Raw genomic sequence first — 26,107 nt, forward strand, 5'->3', positions numbered from 1 at the left:
AGGTTGTGATTGCCACATTTTCATTGTTTAGTATGGCTTCTCAATAACATTGCAAAAGTGGAGCGCGCCATGATCGATATCAAGCTTCAAGATCGAGTAAGGGCTCATTTAGACGGTGCGAGAATTGCATACGAGTTTCATTACATTGCGTCATTTGATCGGTCGGCTGAATTGACGTAACCTCAATGGTCCGCAATGTAACTAAAATCGTATACGAGTTCGCGCGCCGTCTAAATGAACCTTAAGGAATGTCGAGATCCGTCGCCGCACCAAGGTGCAAGACGTGGGTTGCGTCATTACCAAACTAAAATGTAGTTGGGCAGGACATGTTGCTAGGCAGAGTGATGGCAGGTGGACTAAAATGTTAACAGAATGGTGGCCGCTTTCGGATGAAAGAAGCGCCTGGCGTCCGTTAGCTCGTTGGGTGGACGACATCCGGAAGATTGCGGGTCACTTCTGGATAATATTAGCTCAAGACCGGGACAAGTGGCGTACTGGAAGAGAGGCCTATGCTCAGCAGTGGGCGATAAAGGGCTGATATGATGATGATGATGAAGAATAATAATAACATTAATAACTCAAATGCCTCTACATGTCTCACCCGACATGCTGTGTCAGAATTTAAATGTTTGTATTGTTGCAGTGTCGAAAGCGGAGATTCTGTCCGGGCCGGAGCTGTTCGTGCGCGCGGGCTCCGACATCAACCTCACCTGCGTCGCTAAATACGCTCCCGATCCCCCCAGGTAAGTTCAGCCTACCCACAGGCAAGACATCGTAACGCCACAGGGCGGACACGCCATACATCAAAAATTATTTGCGTTTATATGTGTGCGCGGCACGTCTGTACACGCGTCAATGAGTTTCTGACGGAATCCTGACATGCTCTCAGTAGAGCGACTTACGCACACATTCATGTCGCGGCCTGTCGCGGGCGAGGTAATCCGAATCGGGGCGGGGCGGTGCGTGTCCGTTCTGTATGATAATACTATTACTTATTCTGTGGTAGCGCTACCCCTTCTGGCACTATATACGGTAGTTTTACTCCATCTTCGAGTCAAAGTGTCAGAATCCCGTGCCGTGATTGGTCCGTGTCTTTGAACGGACCAATCACGGCACGGGATTCGCTCACCTCGTCCCCCGCACCCCCGTATTTTTGGCAGCATCGGTTTCATGAAATAATTGCTCTAAACTCCGTCTAGAGGATTCCTAGTCTATGAGCCTACTCCTCTCAACCCCCTTTTCCCCCTAAAATAAGCGGTTTGACTTATTCACAGTGTTATTGGGCCGTTTTATTTAAAGTTGTCCCCTACACTTTTTTTTTAATTTGTGAATTTCTATGTTGTCTACTCAGAATCACGAGCTCTGTACAAACAGTTTACTTAAATTCCCGATAGATGTCGTTTTTCAATTCGGAAACTAGCTAACGCTTGTATACCGTAGATTTAATAAGATATTCATTTTATTTTGTATTATTTGTGATTTGTGTGAGCCCAATTGTGACGTTATCTACGAAAAGGGACCTTATTGTCGATGGCGCTTACGCCATTGTGAACGATGCTCCGACGTGAATACAATGCCGCGCGACGCTGTGCGGCGTAAGCGCCATCGACAATAAGGTCCCTTTTCATAGATAATGCCCCAATTATACATACTACGGTTTTTCATAACGTGGTGTTTGATTTAAGCTTTTCCTTCGAAACCTAGTTCAAGATTAAACAAGCTCTTTCTATTCTAAACACAGACAGGTGCTCAGCTAGTCTATTATACATAGGTAGAAACAATTATCAGCGCAATATAATTATCAGCATTAACAAAATTGCTTACATATTAAAAATGTATCACTACAATCAATTACCTCGTATATAGATAAAATTGTAACTATATTGTACTCTTCAAAGAAAAACGTTTAAGTGTAAATCGGACTCACTCATCGAGGGTTCCGTAGAATTAGGTAACTGGAGTTAATAAACTATAAAAATATCGACTAAGGTAAAATTGGACGCTAAGAGAAAGTGTCACGTGATCGTCACTCATCATAGAAAACGTAAATGCGGACGCTTCGGCACGGACCCGGACCGTTCTATTTACAGTCATTTATAATGCTTCCTTTCATTTCCTTTTGAGGTTGAACAGGCACCTTCTGGGCAGGCTCGCTCCATCGTAGGCCACGTCTTCGCCTCGGCTAGTCTGTGGCCATGAGTAAGCCCACTTATAATAAAAAAAAAGGTACGAGTACGTAACCCTAAAACATACACGGTTATTGATCTAGTTTCAGATAAATGAATAGATGCCCAAGACTGATACCGTGGCGGCAACCTTGTATGCGCAGTCGTATATTTAGGTACAGTATCGTAACATCCATAACTAAACATGGTTATTACTGAAATTCATAACAGTGTCTCTGTTCCGTGCACACTAAATGAGGCATTTAGCAACCTAAAAACATTGCTAGGCTTCATGGAGGAGCTGGGGTGGTTAGAGTAGCGCTACCTCGTTTCACGCAAAATCGGCACAATGGTTGTCGATTTGCGGAAAATGCCCAGAAGCACTAACTAAGTAACAGTGTCTCGGTGTTTTTATAATTGTTCGATGATAATAATAATTTTATTTTTAAACTTTGTAAACCGGCTTGATATTTTGTGTTTGTCTGAAAGAAAATACCTCCAAACTCCAAAGTGCGTGTATTGTATTTAAAAAAATACTTTTGCCATTATAATAACAAAAAGTAAGAATTCCCGAGGAATCAAAATGCTTATTTTCTATAGATATAAAATAATCTAACACGCGTTCATATGAGACATACGAAAATTTCGTAGCTATTTATACGACTGTGGCAAACAGCCGTAGTTCGGTCCGCCTGATAACTAACGTCTATCACAACTGTATACTTGCAACTCAAGTAGAGCGTGTTCGGAAAGAGAAGAGTCGTGGAATGTATTGGGCCCCATACATTCTACGACTCTTCTCTTTCCGCACAGACTCTGAAAATAACGTCAACGTCAAACGTCAATAATTTTATCAAGGAAATTGACAGTGAACGTTGCTATAGTAATGCTGTAACAGTCCATCACGAACGTCACCCTAAGTTTTGGCTTTCTTACTGTTCTAAAATAACCGATTGTACTATGTCGTCTGCGACATCGTTAAGTAATATCAAGGTCGTATATTATTATTGTGGAACCGATATACGCCGAGCAACCGATCTGAAACATGCTTACAAAGAGTTAATAATACCGCAAGACTAAATAATTATATTGAAAAGGAGGAGGCGGCTCAATCTTCTACATATAGCATTATTGAAATGAATCGTGACGTAAATGTTTGATTTATGATGGAAGAGATAAATTATTTTTAAACATTTTTTGATGCTGAGCTGAAGTCGATGAATTCTTCTATACAATACTCAACAAAATAGTTTAAAGAAACTTTTAGTGCCACTTGCACCATTCCACTAACCCTGGATTAGCAGAGTTTACCTTGGAGTTACCATGGTTACCTGTACAATTTGACACTTAGTTAATGGTTTGACCGCTTAACCTTGGGTTAGTGGGATGGTGCAAGTGGCCCTCAGTGTTTCTTGCAATTCACTGTTTAAAGCTGGAAACAAATTATCGGACGCGGCTGACGGACGCGGCTGACGCGCGCGACATAAAAGTGTGCACAGTCAGGAACATCCAGCGCGCCAGATTTCTGTCGGATGGCCGAAGGCTCAAGGTTACGTCCACGGCTTACCTCCGATAGTTTGCACAGTTCAGTGTATATTCATTATCTAGATACCTATAAGTCGCGGCTGTGAGCCGCGTCCGTCAGCCACGTCCGATCATTTGTTTCCAGCTTAACTTGCTATCGGTACAATATAAGAACAGTAATTTCAAAACCTCGCTGTCACTAGTGGCTCTGTGAGCTGTAGACCTCGCGAGCATAGCTTATTGGGACCGTGCACGATGACAGCGCCACACAGCGGTTTGATCAATCAACAATACAAAGATTTTAATTTATTAAAAAAAAATACGAAGTTTAAGTGAAAAAAAAAAATACAAAAAGTTATGTTTTACTGGGGATCGAACTCAGACTTTCTGTGTGCAAACAATAAAGCGATTGTTTAAAAAATGCGCCATGATAGTTCTTAGCTAGGCTGACGAAATTCGGCTACTCATTCTCGAGTACAAACAAAATATTTAAATACCGCCTAAACCAGCAATACAATTTTTCTGCATTTTTTGCCATTTACTATGTAAATATGTCTCAAAAAGAAAATACTCTTATGATATCGAGACGACTATTTGTTTAAGCGCGAAGTATCACAACTCCTCCATTTTTAAAAATTTCCAAAAACGGGATCGACAAAAAAATTTTATTTACTCATAGAATCTGGTCACAAAATTTCACAAGAATCGGTTGAGAGTTGTGACCTGTAGAGGAGAACATCCGGACATACAAAAGCAAAATGCCCGAGTCAAAACGTAGACCTTCGCTACGCTTCGGTCAATTACATGACAAGTGTTGTCGTGTGCGTAGCCTCAACTCTCGTGGAACTACCTATAGTAGTAGTTTCAATCTTGAAATTTCATTGGCTTCTATAGGTAGTAAGGTGCACTCCGACCCCACGGTTAGTTTGAATTTTTGGAGATTTTCCGTAGGTAAAGAAAACATACATTAGACTAAGAAAAAGAGGCTTTATTCTGTAAAAAAATTGACTTTGCAAAGTATTTACAAACCTTTTAAGTTCCTCCAAAATAAATCAGTACAATAGACTGAAAATGTTACCGCACACTCTATAATGGAAGTATGTTGTCGTGTACCTTCACCTACACATACGTTATAAACATGATAAGCTTATTTCAGATAAAAGGGTCGGTTGGGGTCCCTAAGTGAGGCATTCTTTGCCTATCACCGTATAATGGTCTTCTGTGTCTGAGATCTTTCAGCGAGAACCTTCAATTTGAATATTGATAGGGTGATACGCCCCGCGCGAGCTACCCCAATCAATGGGGTTTTTATGATCCTGGCATAATGTTTGGTTCGCCAAAAGGATAATGCATTAGTAGGTTCTCAAAATATTATATTTCGTACAGTGAATACGTTTAAATGAAATAATATTTTAAATCAAGTTTGATGACACGCAATGTGAATACACACACACGCACACAACAACACAACAAATCAAATACACGTATTGCAAATATTGTTTGTGTTATACTGTACTGTAATCATAAATTAAACGTAAGTATGCATTTAATTCTAACAAAATAATATGATAGTTGCTACACACTATAGACACTTAATAAGAGTTCGAAAAACCAAATTGTACCTATGTAACAAAAATAGTAACTAACATAGTTATATTGATAACTTTCAAGAAACAAAATACAAACGAACAAAATAACCAGGTCCACACATAGCAAGCTGCCTCGCGTCGCAAGGCAAACGGCCCATCCTCGCACGGTAGCGTCGGTCGGTAAATTTTCAGGGCTCGTGGCTGGCCGCCTATTTCCTCGGTTGCGGATTCAAGATGGCGGTATACAATCAGCTGTTACTTTTATATCCAGCTATTTATAGTAACACAAAGAAGGGAAGAATCGTTTATTTGTAAACAATACGAGTAATTTTAGATGTAAAAACATTTATTAAAATATGTGTACAGTCAGCAAAACGATTAGCTTAGCACCCCTGCATACAAATATGTATTCGTATACAAATATATATGCAGAGTTACTAACCTAACAGTTTTGCTGGTTGTACATTTTGTACAGAGATGTAAATTTTCTGCAGAGACGCATATGCATTTTGATCTAATCCATGCAGGTCGTTCATCTTGCACACGTATCGCAATTCCTCTCTCAACCTAGCCGTAATTAAGTCACAACACCATTTTGTAAACTAGACTGATAGCCTTATAACTATCATTTTATATTTGCGATCTTTCTGTTAATACTATAGTTCCATAAGTATAAAAAATAGTAGACAATGAAACTGAAATAGTTGACACAGACAACTTAGATTGATTATATTTACAGTTACAAAGCAAATTCGCAACCTGCATAATCATCTTACAGCTAAAAATACATCAAATCAATATTAAAGCGATGTCTGTTTGCTGACACTAATCTTTATTTAAGTATCCTGCTTTGGAAGCATGAATCAAAGCTTGGGGCCGTATTTAGATGTAAGATACGATTGGTAAACCTTAAAGGTAATTGGTAAACAAGAAGTGTTATTTCTTAAAATGTTGTTCCAGTTTTCTAATTCTATTATAATGCAAATCGTGACGGGGTGGTTGGCGTTTTTCAAAAGCTTTCAGGTTTGACATCTCAAGCAATGAAGACCGTGAGAGAGACTAGACCTTTTTTTATATGGTTCTGACTACCTAGTATAGTAGTTGATTCGCTATTTTAATTTTAAACATTCTGCAAAAACATTCATATTATAAGTATTCTTGCAAATGAATAATCTTTATCTTTAAGTATTACGTTGTGAAAGATGGTTCAATAAAATTGCCCATCATCTTATTGCCCCAGATCTACCATACAAGTCATAGTGAAGAATACAATTGCAATTAACATAAACAAATGCAAAGAAAGTCGTCTAAAACAAAATCCAGTTGCCACTTAATCCGCCGCACCTGGATTGAAGCCAAAACAAAGCACTTTATCCCAGCGTTCCGCTTTTAATTCACCCCAGTTTGTTTTGATATCCAGCGAGCATCCTTAAGGCAAGCTTCCACAAAAAAGTACGATAAATTTTGTATGTACATAATTTTCTTCCGCTCCAAATAAGGTGAACTGAAAGAAATAAGGTGTAACCAGAGAATGTTCGCGATACAAACGCTTATTGCAGGCGAAGTTAACAAGATCATCGGACTGTTGGTAGTAAATCACGGGCAGAAGGCCGCATTGAATATTGATGACGCTTCTATTTGTGGGAGCCATTTTTTGCCATCTTATGGAGTTTGGTGGTGGAGGATCATGTGCATTGATACTGATACATCATATAGCCTGAAATTCGCACGTACCATCAGCCGTTAAAGTACATGGCGAATTTATGAATTAGACAATGAAATATTCAAGTTGCTTTAAGTTGATTTAAATTTAAACTAACACAATTTTCACTCAATTAATTATTAAAACTGAAACGTGACTTACGTTTACGTTGTATTTGGCCTAATGATGATTTGAAGTTGCTTTGTTAATGTAGCACAAATTCAAACGTCGTAACAAAGCGATAATAATCCGATTAAATTTAAATTGAATTGAATTGCTGTCGCTCAATGCAGGCCTGGATTAAGTATGTGAGGCTCAAATTAATTTATTTATTCCAGCGAATTGATCAAGTTTACACCGACCAAGAGATTTTATGGCTTGTTTTGTTGATTAAAGATTCTGTACATGTAGTAAGATAAGATAAAACACAGTTCAGTGTTATAGTGATTGACTTTTGTAAATTTTTACTGATATAGTAAAACATAATTGAACACGCATTGCGTTTACGTCATGATCCCAAGTCGATTAAACAGCCTGTAGTAATAGACGATGCCTTTTATAGTAAATTATATAAACGCATTTATCCTTCCTGATTCGTTGGCGAACAATAGGCCATCCTACCCTCTTTGTATTCACAAACGAATAATCAATACTAATTCAATAGAAACGGGAGCTTACAAATTGATGTACCTAATTTTTATCGTTGTTTTGTTTTCATGCGTGCAATGTCCCGCTCTAACTAATATATTGGTGCAAGCGAGTTGCACTGCCATAACAGTCATATCAACAACAAGCTACTTAATAACATAATTATTTTTAAAACAGTTGCAGTAATAATAATTATATCACTATATCAAATGTAAAAAAAACTTCCTGACATTATAGTGATAGATAATGTACATACCATATCCCGTATTTCTAAAGTCGTTTCAGTGAAGACTTTTATTGATTTTACTTAATGTAATAAAATTACAGTAATGTTTCTTAAAAACTTGGTCAAGTTCGTTCCAAACTCGCGTGTGGTAGAAAGTAGATATGCGAAGTTGGGCCGATATTTATTTTGTTATTTTAGGTTATTAGATTCAGATAAACATTAGCCGGTACGAAGATATGTTCTGGAGTCTGGATAAATATGAAATCACAACTTGTCCCGAAATATTCACCAAATTTTATCGAAATTGAACGAAAAAACAAATTTGACAACAAATAAAAATCGGCCATTATGAATTATTTACAGCAAGATTCAAAAGTTTTGATTACTCTTAGGTACTAAGGCATCACCTGGCAAAATATATGTACAAGTGTACATAATATACAGTTTTTTATTGTTATATCGGTAACCATATTGCAAACCACAAAATCCTGTTAGGTACTTTGAGATCCTCATATCCTTTGTTGCATGTCAGCGTATCGTAAATTTGTAGTATTTCAAGTTATTTCTTTACGTATATTGAATAAAGGGCGCTATCTAGCGCGGGAGACAGCAATGCGCTCCGATATTGACATGAATGCGACATAAACACTGCGACGGCCGCTCCAGATCCGAAGAAAAGCTTACATATACCACTTCTCAAAAGCTTTGTTTCTATTGCCATTGCGAAGCAAAATAGACCTTACAATCACGCCCTTTAGGTCTTGTTCTTTGTGAACAAAGTAAGAATACCGCTTTTGATAGATCATTGTGTGCCAAGTGCAAACAAACGAGTCTTGTTATTAACTAACGTTCTTGAACGAAACTACCTAAATACTAAGCTTTTGGCTAAGTTTAGTACATAATAATTATACTGTAGCATTATAATGATGAATTATTAAACGTTAATAAGCGTTTAGTAAATCTTGTACATTACGTTATCTATTAATGGTTTGCCAGAGGACAAACTAAATTCGTAATTATACCTATTGTAATGGAAATTTTAATTAGGCCGGTTAGTGCTTGTCAGTAGACATATTCTGCCGTATTCGAACTTCAAGATAATCACAAGAGACGGCACGTACTAGATCCATTCTAGATACGTTATAGTTTAGATTTCAACTAGTTCTCTTTTGCAGCGCAATTCGAGCAACCAATGTCACTTTTACGTTAGATAGAGTTAGATATTTATTAGATGTGAATTGGTTCTCTAAGCAATATCTTGTGGAAATCGTTCAAGTGTATCTCCAGAATCGCGCAAATGTCAAATTTGACAGTTTAGATCTTAAACATATCGTTATCGTATCTTGGCGATGTCTATAAGACATCTAACAGATGTCTATTTCAAAATCCGAATCGGGCCCATTGTGTCGTTCACGAGTGACTCAAAATAAACTATATCTTTTGATTGAACTCACTCACTTTTCAACTCACTGATGATTTAACTCGCTCAGTCATCGAATTTAAACTGTTGTGAGACATACTAACATTGAATAATTTTACGGTGAGTGACTTAAAACAAGTGAATCTAAACCGTAAAATTATTCAAACTCGCTCAGTATTTATCTCAGTAACTCATCTATCTCAGTGCACCTACCTATATCAGATGATCGATATTCGAAATATCATTAATTCATATGTCATAGTTTTCAATGGTTTGGTGGATTTAAAAATGTCCGTGCTACAACAACAGCGCAATTAATTATTACTTAGCCATACCCCGAATTTAACGGAGTTTAGAAAAACACCGTGTAATAAATATAAGATACTTAACATTTTGCAATGCCGGAAATTGCTTTATTTATCAACATTTCGTATTAAATGACTCAGTAAAAGGGCGTTTGAAGAAAATTGTGGCTAAGTTATATTCAAGTTTTGAACTTAAATTAGGAACAAGAGCTGAATGTGACACTTTATAACATTAATGTTGCTGAAAGGTAGTTTGAAAGAGTTTTTAATTCAAGCCAGTAAAATTTTGTTATGCTGGGAACTAGCTTTTTATGGCAAAATTATGCTCACAGCGCCAATAAATAGTAAATAGTTTTCTACTGTATGCGCCATTTGATAAATCAAATATGATTGTTTGCGCATATTTATAATCTAATCAAATGGAAAAAAGTCTTTTGAGTGAGTTCCAAGCGTCTTACTTTATATTATGCTTTTAGAAATGGTATTCACTATTTTACTACTACGGTCTGTAGTCCGTTTGTCATACTTGGATCTGTTTTACGACATTTCTAAGTACGGTGTACGTCGGTATTTTTTTATGATATAGGAGGCAAACAAGAACATGAATCGCCTGATCGTAGGCAGTTACCGTCACCTATTGACACCTGCGACATCATACAGGTTGCAAGTGCGTTGCTTGCCTAAAAGATGGCAGTACGTTCTTTTCATGAAAATTTGAAGGTGATATCGGTCCGGAAATACCGCGAGCAACCATTTATTCTACAGTTTAGTGATGTATCTCCGTGAAACTCGAAAACTTGTGTAATGTATGAGGAAATGACTAGAATATTTTATGTTGTGTATTGTTCCAGTTTCATCTACTGGTACCGCGGCGACCAAGTGGTCAACTACGCGCAGCGCGGCGGCATCAGCGTGGAGACTGAGCAACGTACGCGCATGAGCCGGCTTCTCATAGCGCGCGCTGCGCCGCATGACTCCGGGAACTATACGTGCGCCCCAAGCAGCTCTGGTTAGTACCCTATCCGTAGTTGCCAGGAGAACAAAGTGCAGCGTAGAGACAGTAGAATTCAAAACTCAAAAAAATATTCTGTGCCCTAGGCACTCTTTCACAAGTCAACATTTACAGTAACATGAAAAATACATAGGTACATACATATAACTAGTCAATTCGAACGGACGAATTTGCTCAGCGCGCCGCACGATTCGGGTAAATATTTACAAGTTTGCTGGCCTGGCCCCGTAGACAACATGCCAATCGCTAACGCTCCGTAGCGAACGTAACGCAACTGTCACTGTCACACTAATATTGAAGAGTGATAGAGAGACACAAAGCGATTCGCTGGCAAGCGATTGTCACCTTGGCTAGGCCGGTTGGTCTAGTCAGTTTCTAGTTCATGTGCCAAAGCGACAAAATCCAACGTATCGAGATTTCTCTTATAATATGTTCAAATGATTTACCAGAACAACAGCAAAAAGTGTAAGAATAACTATTCTTTCTCCCCGTTACAATAAATCTCACCCGCGACATCATCGGAGTGGAAACATTTCTTGCGCCCGAAAAATCTATACATTTTTCCTAATCATGTTTTCGGATCAACGCATATTTTACTCGTATTTGAATACTACATTTGAAACACTCTTACCCCCCTCTAATTAACTAGACGATCACGGCCCAATATTCTAAATGATTACCCCATCAAATTCAAAGAACTTACTTAACCCTTTAATAAAAACAATTGAAAGTTAACCTAGTATTTACCATATACTTACCAATTACTGAATACTTACCATAACTGAAGATCCTAATAGCTTATTAAACTTAACCCTATGAAGTCCAGAGCTCCATGCATGTGTGGCTTATCTTACAAACTAATTTGGCCAGGCTTGTGATCAAGTGGTAGGACCCAACATTGTAACGAATAGTAACTCAGGTACTTTAAAGAGAGAGAGGCATATTATTAAAGCAAACAACAGAATAACGTTTAAGGCATTTATTAACTAAAAGTTGATTTTATGTTATTTGAGTTTTGTTTTTGAGTGTATTTATTTTAACCCTAACCTTACCTGCCTATCAATTACCCTATCAAGTCTTTACCATGGGTTCGTAACTTACAGGACTGGCAGAAAGAACCCACAAGAAAACTGCCAGTGTGACTGAGACTAAAATCTAAAGCTCAAACTAAAAATTTATAACTCTCTGTTTAGAATCAAAAACTAAGCACATAGAAATCGCAATTGCTTCAAATCTGTGAGTCTCTATCTAGATTGAATATAAAATAAAATCATATAATTTGAGTTTCTTTGACGAGAAGTCTCGTAGGAGCGGAGATACCATGATGATACAGACCCTGTAAATTATTAATCCGGTAGTATTCCGATAGAGAACACCTAACCCTTAAATTTATGCTTTTACATGCTTCTATTTATAATTGTACCTATCAAACATGAATCAGAGTAAAGCCCACATATAAATACATTACAATTTCTTATATTCAGTTCAAGATTCATTTCCTTTTATTTGGTTTTGAACACAGAGTACAGATGAGGTTTCATTACATCTGTAAACTTTCGGAATCGCTCAGCTATCCGATGTTCACCAAATATGAAAACTGAACAGAATTTTGGTATACTTTTCTATACCTAGCCTTATCATTTAGTCTAGGCTTCACCCTAAATTTTATTCATATTTCATAAGTCTCTCAAATTCTTAGAGCAAAAGCATTTTATTCTCATTTAATTCAGTTTCAATATATTTGAATGCAAGGTTTCTTTGTACCTTATCAATATATTGCTCATAAATTCATAATGCCAAAGCTGAAGATTATTTAATTAATTATCTCTATATTTAATCAGTCCCTAGATTTCAATAAATAATTCGCATTGCCAAGATCTTATTTTCTTATTCTAATAAGTTCATATTCTATATTCATTTTTTTCCCTGAAATTATCTCATTCAGCTTTTTAGTAACATGATAGGTACTAGTTTTCCCAAACGACCTAGAATAAAAATCACATAATAACACAATTCATATGAATAAGTAAGCACTCACCCGGAGATTAGAAGGCTTCGAAGAATTCAGGAACCTCTGCTACCCGCTCCGACGCTCTGCAACCTGCTCCCGGAGCTCTGCAACCAGCTCCCGTCGCCGAAGTTGTTCGGAGAATGCCCGCTTAGGGCTCGCAGTCTTCCTCGGAGTCCGTAGGGCTGCCGGAGTCCGTAGGGCTTCGTGTTCGGAGAATGCCCGCTTAGGGCTCGCAGTCTTCCTCGGTGTCCGTAGGGCCGCCGGAGTCCGTAGGGCTTCGTGTTCGGAGAATGCCCGCTTAGGGCTCCGCAGTCTTCCTCGGTGTCCGCAGGGCCGCCAGAGTCCGTAGGGCTTCGCTCTTCTGCTTCCTGGATCCTCTTCTTCGTTCTTCTTAGGAGGTCTTCTCTGGTCCGCTTCCGTAGACTGAATGTCCCCACCCTGGCTCTCACGCTCCTTTTATACCCAATATTTTGTGGTTCTCTCTATGCGAGAATGCTTACTTCGAATTTTTAGTCACTTTAGTCAACTAAAACAATTGCCACCCTTTGTTTGTTACGTCAAACCATTTTTTTAGGCTAAGGTGCAAACGATTTTGAACCTTTTGTATATGAACTTAAGGTCCATTTTCCAATGAACTTGTATACTGAAAATGTTCTTATGGAAAATGTTTTTTCTAAATTTTGAGTAAAATACTTGTTTTTGTTTGTCCTTTTATACAAAAATGGATGTATTTATTTTTTATCTACATATTCCAATAAGCTTCTTTCGTCCAAACTCTATATTTTCGAAGTTTTGATCATAAATAACCTAACATTTTTATTTACAAATTTCTTCGATTTTTCCAATGTTTTCACTATTAAAACTGGCCAAAATTATCTTTTAAACATATATTCTAATTTTCTACAGCATCAATCAATATCAAAACATAACTTTCTTAGTTTTTACGTACTTTTGATTTCGTCAAATACGAAGTTTACCTAACAAATTATTTTCTATCCTTTCTCAAGTTTTCGAACATTTCCACTATCAATCATGGCTAAAATTATTCCTTAAACATCTTATTTACCTTTTTATAACATTCAGTGATAACAATAACCCTAACTTTACCATAATTTTTAGTGTCTAAACTTTTATTTTTCAAATTTTTACTAATAAGGACAAATGATTTTTCCTTAATTAAACGTCTAAATTTATATACATTATATTAAATAAATCGATTGAAATATTCTCCCCTTAAGCCTTAGAGTCCCTAATCTCTCAATTGCAATCTAAATCAGACTTTTTCCAGGTGCATACTCTTGCATACAATCAACAGATTTTCCTTTGTAAATTTTAGCCCATAATCATATCATAAAGTTTCATTACCTTACTTAAATACATTCTACATAATCAATATATAATTTGTTTCTCTAATTTTACAGTTTTCTTACTAGATGGATTGTCCTTTTACATTTTATTTGCTTATCCTACTTATGTATAAATAGGTACCTGTGTGCTTATAATGAAAACAATTATTTTACATTAAATAATTGATTGACTAAAACTTTCATATAGAGTACATACAGGGACTCGTTTTATATTAAAATAATGTATATTGGTACTTTAGTTTTGTAATAATTAACAAAATTAAGTTTTTATTTATTAAGCGAGCTTCTATATGTTATATAATTTTTTTGAAATACAAGGTTCCTTACATCTGAGTAGTAATACATCAAATTCCTCTTATTTCCTTTTACAGTAAATTATTCTTTATGAATATTCTTGTTTTGCTTACATACATAATTTTATTTTACATAATTCTACAACGCTTAATGTAAAACATTTGTCTTCCTATCAAGTTATTTATTCTTTCAATCCATGTAAAACAACTCTGCATATAACCAAGCATATATAATTAATTAATCTAATAAAGTCTGAGAACATTTTTGTGATTAAATTTGTTGTCCCAACAAATCCAATGTATATAAAAACATTCCTATATGTAATTATATGCCCATAACTTTAATGAACGATGGCAGAGAACATCGGTATCGTTTCACATTGTATTAGGTATCAATATTGTATTTATAATCTACCTATATACTAATGACTTCTAATGCAACATACCTTACCAGTTCCCAACGTGATTGTATCGCATTGTTAGAATTTTGTACCTGGTTATAAATGTACCTTACAAAGCGTCAAAATGGTAATAGGTACGTAATCTACATACCTCCCGAGTTCATTTACATGTTTTTCATCGCGATACGAGGAAGTTACAGATAAAGTCAACTTTGTAATTTGTCTATATTCACCATATTCGCTACTTGAGGTCCAAAATCCAAATGCATTAAAAATGACATCAAATAAATGCAGATTATGTACCTATAGATTAAAATTAAAATTAAGCAACATGTGTATTCTTTTCAACGAAATATTATTGACTTTTGCGTAATCTGTAGGTATAAAATCACTACTAAAACTAAAGCGATGCCTGCGTACGCGTTCCTATAGGTATAGATATCCTGTTATACAAACGGATTTTTACTATTTGCTTTTCTTCTATACTACATGATTCGATTTCACGCGACAATACTTCAGTGAATTTTACAAACTGCAACCTATGCTGCCGCACACAAAGTTAACCTAACATTATTTTATGTAGCTCGCAATGATAATAGTTATTTGTTTTACAAGGGGGCAAAGTTGTTGTTTAATCGCTCGTGCTAATATTAATCCCGAGCAAGCGAATGATTCCAAAATTGAACCACGAGCGTAGCGAGTGATTCGAAAAATGGAATCTTGATCGTTGCAAGGGTTTCAAAGTACGAGGGTTATACAGCCCTCGAGTGAAACACTAAATTTTTCATCATACCAACCCGAAGAAAATATTAACTGTAAGATATCAAACAAAATCAAATCCAAATGAATATTATTAAATATTTATCATTCAAAATCATGACTTAAAAGTAAAATCGCTCATAAAACAAGAAAACAACTCAAAATTTTCATTTGATTACTTCGCTTCAGTGAATAACATAAAGTTGTTTGCTATCGTTAAATTTAATATTGATAGCCACAAATATGAAAACTAAATTTTTCAAACCACCGATAAACGTCCGATCATCAACATTTTTCAAGCCGTCAACCATCCAAAACTACCGATTGTTCAAGCCATCCATTAATTTTGCGTATAAATCAGCAGCGACTGCGGTTAGCTCACAGAGCGGATTCGCAAATCGCCTGAATAATACTGCATTTTGTAGATATCATCTGCATGCTGGCATAAATTGGCTAACTAAATTACACCGAATGAATCACTCGACTAAATAGCTCGAAACTAAAATGTACTATATCCCTTTGTAACCTTTTCTCTTACGCTACTCATTAATCAACGGAAATTGCAAAGCTTTACAATAAATATCAAGTGTAATCGTCAGATTATTGTTTGTAATAAGTAGGAAAGCCAATTCTCATTTTCATTTATTTAATGTACGTATTTATCACGCGGCCAATAATTTTAATTCCGTTGGTTAATGAAGCCATTGGAACCAGGTTGTTTAAATAAATCTTTATACTGAGGGTTGGAATCTTTTGTAAAGTTAGAATTTGAGGATTTACCGTGTTCCCATGTATCCAATGTACCTAAATTTAACACCATTTCACTTTTTTTAATTTTTTCGGTTAGGACAGCACACCACATTTCACAATAACTACACCAAACCATCAAGTTTAGAGTTTATTATAATATTAGGTTAAAAATTACAATTATTATTTCTAAATACTACCCTATCAATGTTACAATTTAGATATATATATCACTTATAAATTTATAACAAAGTCCCCCGCCGCGTCTGACTGTATCTATGTAGGTTCGCGATAAACTCAAAAATTACTGAACGGATTTTCACTTAACAGTAGAGTGATTCTTGAGATAGATATAAGGTTCCGTCATACAGGTGCATTTTCCGCTTTTACATATAAAACGCTCACACCCCGCTCACGCTCCGCCCGGAAAACGCGCCTGTGTGACGGAACCTTTAGGTGTGTAATTTGTTAAGGTTTTGTGTAGCCCGTGCTAAACCGGGGCGTGTCGCTAGTTTGTTTTTAAACCTCAAAATAAATCATCAAAAACACTCACAAATAATTTCACAGACAACAAAACACTTCCAAGTCACACTTTAGCACATAATATATATTTTTAAAACGTAGGTACTCATACAAAGTTTTACCCTTACCCAACGCATCCCTTACCCAAACCTCGCTCTATTTTCAAATTGTATCCGTAGGTTATTTTAGGATCGTGTCAAATATACGTGACACCCTGTCCTGAGTTACATACAGCCACAAAACATATTTCGCAAATAACAAGCAGAGTTACATTATTTTGCTTAACAATGTCCGGACCCTAAAGTTGGGCTTGTCAAGGGCTTAGAGACCTAGCTTATAAACTAACATAACACTAAAATAACACTATTTTGTTTAACTACTAGGTCAAACAAGGGGTTAAACAATTTAAAAAGCAATATCTGGGAGAGCGAGCTTTGCTCGGAAAACATATGAAAACTCAAAAATGCGCGTTTTCCCAGAAATTAAACCTAGCTAGATCGATTTATCGCCCCCGATAACCCCCATATAGCAAATTTCATCGAAATCGTTAGAGCCGTTTCCGAGATCTCCGAAATATATTATATAAATGAATATACATATAAATAAATAAACAAGAATTGCTCGTTTAAAGGTATAAGATAAGATAACTTTAACTGAAACGGATGTCCGTTTCAAATGTTTCCTATTTAGCCTGCGCCTTTCTTAACATCGCCGGATTTACCCAACAACGTTGTCAAAGACCGAATCATATTAATTGTGTCATTATGTTTTGCTGCTGTTCTACTTATTAAGTTCATTCAAACGGGTCAAGGCTCGCTCAGCACACCTGTCACGTACCGTCTTGAATGGCCTCATTTTTGTTGCAGAGTCCGCCTCGGTAATAGTGCACGTACTGAGCGGAGAGCGGCCGGCGGCCATGCAGAGTTCCGGGTCGTCCCCGCCCGGCCTCAACCGGGCGATCTTAGGCCTCGCCACCGCCACGACAGTCTCCTGCCCTCGCCTGTGGCTCGTACTAGCGCTCCCCGCCGTCGCAAGCCAACTCACCACCATCACTCTCCTCGTAGCCATTGCACTAATCAGCCCAGCTTTGGATCTCATCAACCATGTAGTAAACCAAGGCTTAAATTCGAGATGACCAATTTTCTTACACAAGTTTTAAACAATAACGGAATATAGGTATTCTAGTCATTTGTGTAAGTATTCAATTTCAACCATACCATTGTTGGATGTATTTAAATGCAACGACTATAAAGTAGATGCTAATTTTTCGTGTTGATATTAGGATTAAATCTTTATTGTCAAAATATTATCGTCAATTTTAATGGTACTTAATTCTATAAAAAATTTGCTCATAGAAGCTCTGAGCCTGTTGAATTATTGAAAATTTAAAGCTTTCTTTGTAATTTATGCTACTGTAGCGTAAAATGTGATCAGTTATAAAAAGAAAAACATTTAACATATTACACCCATTCGTTCATATCAACTTGAAATGTATTAAGGCAAGTTTTAACTTGACTTGTATAGTTTGATGCTTAACTATAAGGGTAGAATTAATATGCTGAAGGATTTGTACAGTAATATTAATAGTTTTAAACAAGTATAATAACCGATCTTCGGTATTTTTGGAGGAAAATCCAACTCACAGAGAGAACAAAGCTATGAGCGATTACTATTTTAACAATAAGTTAGATTATCGGTATGGGAACTCATAATATGCCTTGGAATTTTTCCCCAAAAATCCGACTCCGACTATAAATTGGGTTTTAATGTACAACATGACTGAGAGACGGCGTCATGTGAATCTAAATAGGTTACCGTGACTTGAGAACATTTATAGACAGTTGATTTTATGGCTTATACGTACGTACTTAACTGACTCTTCAATTCTTTTGTTTTTCCAGCTACCTTAATCTCGATGAAGATTACGAGTAAAACGATTTTGTTATTCGGATCAAAAATGAACCAAGATTCAATGCGAAGGGGCTTATTTGTTTGTATAGGATGACTAAGCTGTTAGTAACTAACAGAACAACAACTGTTGTTCTCGATACCACGATCAGAACAACTAGGCTAATCTGTGGGTTAAGGAAAATGCCCCTTATCTTGTTGTTTGCAAACTGTTGGAGTATATTGCCATGTTCTCTGCCTCTTATTAATAATGTATATGCCTAAACTTAAAGCAGAAGAATCTTTTTTTTTATATATTTGGCAGTATTTTTTTAATGATTCAGAATATCTACAGGCTGTAAAACGGCAGATTTCCGAATTTAGTGCGTACGCCGCGAAGGAGGACATTTCGATAATGTAATAAACAAAAAAATAACCCCGCATTTATCTTATTTTCTTGAAATAAATAGTTTTAGTTTATATTTTTTAGTTTTGAAATCAGGAAACTGCCGCTGGACATCCTGTATTTTGAGAAACTACTTGAAACATGAGAAGGACACAAAATGGTTGTAGGTACTTACATATTTACATAGTTAACACGACCCATAGAGAAAAAAATACATAGATTGCTCACTCCATACATCAGTTTCGGTACCAAAAAGACTATTAATTTCAGTGTCTACATCTAGCATCGAGTAGCGGAACTATCAGTACTGCTACATCTATTGTCAAATAGCACGACGACATCTATTGCCAAATAGCAGTACTGATAGTTCCGCTACTCGATGCTAGATGTAGACACTGATATTAATAGTCTTTTTGGTACCAAAACTGATGTATGGAGTAAGCACTCTTGTGTTACTATATTTATCTATGACTCGACCCATTTTGAGATAGAAAAATAACCGAAATACTTTTCCCTCATTATTGTGCCCAGAGAGCAAGACATCGTTAGGCAGACTGTCCACGATACTTGAGGTAATAATAAACGTCATTCCTTTGTGTTAAACTTAGTAATGATACTTCATAGTTTGTTCTACCGGTATACACTTAACAAAGAGCCTTCATTTGTGCTGTTCTTTTTAGCTTTTTCTATTTAACTATTTACTTTAAGAAAATGTTGCAATTAAATGTTTATTCGACAAATAATTTATTTTTCACCTCAGCAGCTCGAACAAGGGTACTTTGATTCTTAAAAACAGTGAGCAAAATGCGATTTTGCTCACTGAGTGAGACAAAATGACATTCAAGTGACCTTTATAGTCAAATGTCATTTCAACATGCGGGGTCTAATAAAAGTTCGAAATACTTGGGTTCTATTATCTCTGTCCCTTTCACACTGTTAGCAAAAAGAAACAGACAAAAAAAAGTTAAAACAACATTCAACAGTATATTCACGGTTTATAATAGACCCCCGAAAAACTTTAGACCGCATCGTTCCAAACCACGTACGAGTATGAATTCTTAATAATTAATAAATAAAAATAAAGTTTAAGATTTGATAAAAACTGATAAAATACTATATTTTAGGTATTTTATTGTACAATTAAAATAACGAACTCAAAAATACACAGATCATCACGCAAAATTAATTATTTTACTTTTAAGAATTTCTACCATAGTTGACAAATAGTTACGTATCCGCAATTCGGACCGTATCTTACAAAGATTTTTTTTACAAAAAAAAGTTGTCGATTGAAGTGTCAGTTAATGTTTGTTATTTCTATATTATTTTAATGGAATTTATTATTACGTTTTGTTTTTGTGTTCCATTGCGGTAATTAAACTTAATTGTTTGTATATCTTAAGAAAACATGAGTGCAGGTATTAAGTGATGAACAAGTCAAGTTCAAGTTGTCTAATAGGTATGTTCTCACTGCGCTGAGGTGAAAAATGTTGTGTACTACACGAGATCAAAGTTATTTACATCTCGTGCGCTTTTGAGTCCCTCACTACGCTCAAGATTCTAAATTAGATTCACTCGCTACGCTCGTGAATCTATTATAGAATCTTTCGCTTGCACGGGACTCAAAATAAGCACTCGAAGAAATATCAAACTTTTATCACTTGTTGTACAAATAACTATTATCAGTGGTCACAAAGTGGATAAATTCAAAACATATAATTGATTTTATTTTGTAACAAATCCAAAAGTACGTGATGTTTTATTATGTTAAGTATTACATAAAAATAAATAAGAATCCTAGTTTTAATTAGTTCTTTTTTTATTTTACTACGAGTACAGATATAATTAACAGTGAATGGGGTGAGCTTATAACTGAACATAATGATATGAACACTTATGTTTCAAAGGACATTTGTATATCCAAAAAATCTCCTCAACTTTGGATAAATACATTATCAGTAAAAAAATGGTATTTTTTTCTTATATGTTTGTACAACATTATGTAATTCCTAGCATGTAAACTTGCATAAGATAGATATAATTGTATCATATGTTTAAGCTTAACTGTCTCATGCCCATATATATATACCTTTAATATTTTAGACAATACCTACATTTAATTGGGTGGGTGGGTTCCATGGGTGCAATGTGAAGTGCGTGATCGTTTTTCGTCTTAAAGACAATTCAGACGGTTGTTTTTTTAGCGTTGTATGGTGGCCTCAGTATGAGTGGGCCACGATAGTATATAGGTACCCGCGCAAAACAGACTATCGGTCTTTTTCAAGTTGCATTACTTATAAAGGGATGGGTAGTCTACCTCGCGCGCGATACTGCCGCGGCCCACTCGTGCAAAGCCTGCAGTTGCGAAACAGGACATAGGAAGGTTTCGCTGACAGATTTTATGACAGAAGTAAAGAAATTAAATTAAAGTTAAATCCAAATACGCAGGCACAGGCTTAACCAACGAACTCTAAATTTATTCTTATTTATTCCAAAGAAACTGAAAAATAGTGCTCACATTCGGCTAAATAACCTATTGAGAAGTAGGTAACATAATTTATTCAAATAAAGCGTTGAACGCTTTACTTTTACTTGAGACATATAAGCTATCTTCCTATGAGATAGGTACTCGTACTCAAAAGTCAGTGCTAAAATTCAAATTTACTTTTGGCCTGATGAATGAAGACAATTTTTGCATTCCTATTTTTATTTTGATAAAATTCTATCATTTTAAGGAAATGTTCTTGTAAATAAATGTACATAATACATGTAAATAGAGAGTAAACTTAACTTAGATCTAAAAATTTAAAATTATTTGTAATTTCATGACAGCCAAATATAATTTTGTGTATTCATTAAAGTTGTTTTAAAAGCAAATGTTGCAACAGTCGGTTAAAAGTAGATAATGAAATGGGTTGTGTAATAAATTATCAAAATGTAGTTGTATTTAAAAAATGTTATTTAATGATTTATAAGAATAATAACAACTAGTCATAAATTATTCGAAAACATCTAGTTTTATTTATAACCTTAATAATTCCCTCCGATCGAGTAAGTACCTAGACTTGTAATAGTTTGGAATGATTCACGGTTAGTTTAACTAGACTTTTATCGACCGGGATATGAACCGTGATTAACTGATTACCTCTTGTATTGTTTTCGAGCTCCCGATATTTCGACACAGTTACATGCATCTTGTTCACGGGTAACCTAGACTTGGTTGACGATATAACCGCCATGTGGGATGTTGATTCGACGATCATTGTTCCGATAGTTTTATCAGGGAACGGTCTCACAGCGAAGGACAGGGTGCTGAGGGGATTCAGAACTAGACGGAATATTCATAGTACATATTAATAACCTCACTGCTAGGTTACTACTAGGCTACTGCTAGCTGACTACTGCTAGGTTGTAGATCTTAACCGACGACAAATAAATAAATAATTATCTATATTAGATACTTAATATAATTATTTATTAACAATAGACAGGTATACATTACATTGACAGTTTTCGTCTATAATCCTCTTAACATAATCAATTAGGAGTTGAGAAAATAATGTGAAAATTAAGTAGGAATTATCTTTATAGTCCCTTTTCGTTAAATGAAGCATCAGAGATGGTAATTAAAAGGTAAAGCTCCCGGAAATGAGATTAAGACCCTTCTTGCATTTATACCAGCCCTCACTCAAGTCAGCGGCAATATATTTTTCACCTCAGCAGCTCGAACAAGGGTACTTTGCTACTTAAAAACAGTGAGCAAAATCGCATTTTGCTCACTCAGTGAAACTTAATTGTTGGTATATCTTAAGAAAACATGAGTGAATAGAGGTAAGATGATGAAGAAGGAATACATTTTTCGGGTTCTCTAAAATGTTCTCACTGCTGAGGTGAAAAGTTTTGTGAACTACACAAGATCAAAGTTATTTACATCTCGTGCGCTTTTCAGTCCCTTACTACGCTCACTTGCTCGCTCTCTCTCGCTACGCTCGCTACGCTCGTGAATCTTGTATAGAATCTTTCGCTTGCACGGGACTCAACATAAGCACTCGAAGAAATATCAAACTTTGATCTCTTGTTGTACAAATAACTATTATAGAGTTGCTGATATTTGGGGCATCATCGGGGTAAAACTGTACCTTATTTCATGGCATGGCAACGACTTCAAACGTATCAGTAGCTAGCGCATAATATGCGCTAGGGTTTTATATTATAAAACCCTGTAGGTGGTTGTCTCTGTTCACCCAGCTCAGATCACCTGGGTTAATTCATCATCATTGGCCTTAAAGTCTATTACAGACTATTGAAACAGTGTCAGGTAGGGCGACAACGTTTTTCGTGGCTATGTAAGCCAATACGGGAGCGGCAAACACGACCACAGGCCTGGCAGGTGTAATATACCCGTGGCGAACAGGGTTAATTAAGTAAACTAAAAAAAATACACTTAATTCACCCATGATTTTCTTGGGGGTATTAAGTAGACTTTAAGTATATGTGATTCACTGTTTGTTCACCTAAGATCAAGGACCATAAATGACTTTTATGGTCCTTGCCTGAGATACACAAAGTTAACGGACAGTGAATTTAATGGACCTGTGACCAAGTTTACTTTAAGTACATTTAATTCACTCATATTCACAATTTGTCCTTTTTGAAGACGGCTTTACTTTTTTTTGATAATCACATTTCTTAAATGTCGATATTCGCTGTGTTCACTCCCGCAACCTTTTCCACATATTCCGAAGTTAATGCTAAGCTTGCGCCTTCCTGCAACACTCACGAAACTAGAACGAGAAATTTTGATAAGAATTATGTCAATTTAACATCGGAAATCAGCCGCCGAACACTGTATCAAAAATGTTCACAGCATTACCAATGAAAATCAAGGACGACAGATGTAATATTGAAATCACTGATATATAACTTACTAGTACATAATATAACAGACATAATATGGATAGTATTCAAACAGACATCGATTTCTGAGAAAACCAATATCTGACTGATGTTATGTAATATCCAGGTTATGAGATATTGTTTACAGTAGATTGAGATGTGTTACAGCCGAAATTATATACATACAAATTATTATTGTAATTGGGATAAAACTTCCGAGAACTACAACGAACTTAATATAAAACTATGTAAACAAATTACATCGCGTACCTATAATGAATTAAAAATACATCTCGACGTTTCTCACCCTATTACATGGTTTGTGGTCAATGTGGACTAAGGAAAAAATATATTCACGTCGTCAAAATTACAATGTGCAAAACTAACCACAAACAAAAAAAACACATTTAACCGATTTGCAAGACCGGAGTGATCCAATAAGTGTCCGTGAACAAAGTTTTGTACGGAATATACTAATAATAAAACAAAAAATATACATTTTAAGGCTAGTTATATTATATATGCAAAATAGGGTCATAACGCTAGTTATAAGTACATTACAACTATTTTAAGTAACATAACGTAACACTACTAGGTATACTAAAACGTCCACACCCTTTAACACTATAGGTATGGTCTCACAGTCCTGTCTTGTTTATTCTTTTATAAGATCGATTAGTGGATCCCAAGCTGGATACGCGATATAATCCGTTTACATAGTTTTATTTCATGAGTAACTATCGCGGTAACGAAAACAATATTATAACAGTTTCTCAAATTATTATCTAGACAATATTTTTTGTAAACTTTTAAAGTTGATAAACCTCTCTGTTCATTTAATTCTAAGTAAGACTCCAAATTAAATAAAGCAAAAATGAACACAATCTAGTTTAAGTTAACAAACCAAACTTGCTCAAAATATACAAGTTAAAAAGAAGAATAATATCATTGTATTAAGTAATGCGGAGCACACCAGTGCAGAGAACAACCTAATATGTTTGCGGAGATCTGCATATCATTAGGACCTTTCTCTTCTAAGCTTTGCAAAGATGAAGGCATCGACGGAGGGGATAAAGGCCCGAAACGGAGCGTATCTAAATGAAAAGGAGCAGAAACACGGAATTCTGACTTATTTATTACAAAGGGCTTATCATCATACGGAATCACGAGGAGTTAAGCTGTTTTAGAGCTATGTAGTCGGCATATCGTATTAGATATATGTGCGCCACGGAATCATTTAGGCTGATATATGCGTAAGGGGTGTTCATATTGGGCGGACAGTTTATCAACTACTTACTATTTGTTCTTTGGTTATATGCTATAAAGATCTTATAAGTTATAAAATATATATATTTTACTCGCTTAAGAAACATGCCACGTGGTGTCATCACACACAGCTTGGTAGCAGGGACCGGAACCGGTTACCTTAACCGGGGTTTTTCATAGGGTTATTTTAGAAGTGGTTATAAAAACCCCTACCATAACGGTAACCGTCTGATAAGGTAACACTTTGATTCGGTAACCGTATCAGATCGAGTTAACCCCTGTTACCGGTAACCGAAATAAAAACCCCGTCTATGCTGTTACCTCATAATAAGGTTTTGAACCAGTTCAAACGATTGTAAACTTTACGCAGACTTAAATTCAACTTATTATTGAATAACCGTGGTTGGCATGGGCGGTCTATGAAGCCTCCAGCACAAACAAGTTTTTTTGCCGGTAACTTCGCTTATTGTCAATTCAAACAATATTGCACTTTGAGTCCTTAAGCTAAAATTGAAAACAAGTGAGCGATTACAGTATTATTTTTAGAGCGACAGCCGCGGCGCAGCGCGGCCATTCCTTTGTTTATCTTTATACCTGTGTGTTCCTATTGTTTTTGTCAATTCTAGTTTAGAAATTTTTAGAAAAGGGGTTGCAAGTAAACAAGATCCTATCCTAGTAATATCTGCTATTATTTAGGTATATTTTATGCTACTTAGATTATTATTTTTATTTTCGGGTTCACACTTGATATGTACCTACAGATTAAAGACTGATTTAAAGAAAAATTTTCACCTAACTAGTAATTTTACTGGTACCTAGTTAGGTATAATTTATCTTAAGTGATTTAAAAAAAAAACACTTTGTGATAAAGATACATGCGCTAGCGGATTGTGGTAGATATTTTACCATTGTTAACAAATGACATATGTACTAGTTATTATGAGCTTATTTTATAATAAGC

At 35.8% G+C, this 26,107-nt stretch overlaps 1 protein-coding gene and 1 long non-coding RNA gene across 2 annotated transcripts in view; one reads left to right on the forward strand and one right to left on the reverse strand.

Moving 5' to 3' along the window:
* LOC134656273 (limbic system-associated membrane protein-like) overlaps window positions 1-18,378 on the forward strand; it is a 58,852-nt gene extending 40,474 nt beyond the window's left edge. Inside the window, exons 4-6 of the mRNA XM_063511792.1 lie at window positions 644-743; window positions 10,431-10,588; window positions 17,558-18,378. Of these exons, the coding sequence (XP_063367862.1) occupies window positions 644-743; window positions 10,431-10,588; window positions 17,558-17,826 (527 nt within the window). The 3' untranslated portion in view covers window positions 17,827-18,378. The remainder of the gene's footprint in view (window positions 1-643; window positions 744-10,430; window positions 10,589-17,557) is intronic.
* LOC134656295 (uncharacterized) overlaps window positions 1-26,107 on the reverse strand; it is a 551,434-nt gene that overhangs the window by 461,626 nt on the left and 63,701 nt on the right. The window lies entirely within an intron of this gene.

This window comes from Cydia amplana, chromosome 18 (genome assembly GCF_948474715.1).
Source record: "Cydia amplana chromosome 18, ilCydAmpl1.1, whole genome shotgun sequence".
Taxonomy (NCBI): Eukaryota; Metazoa; Arthropoda; class Insecta; order Lepidoptera; family Tortricidae; genus Cydia; species Cydia amplana.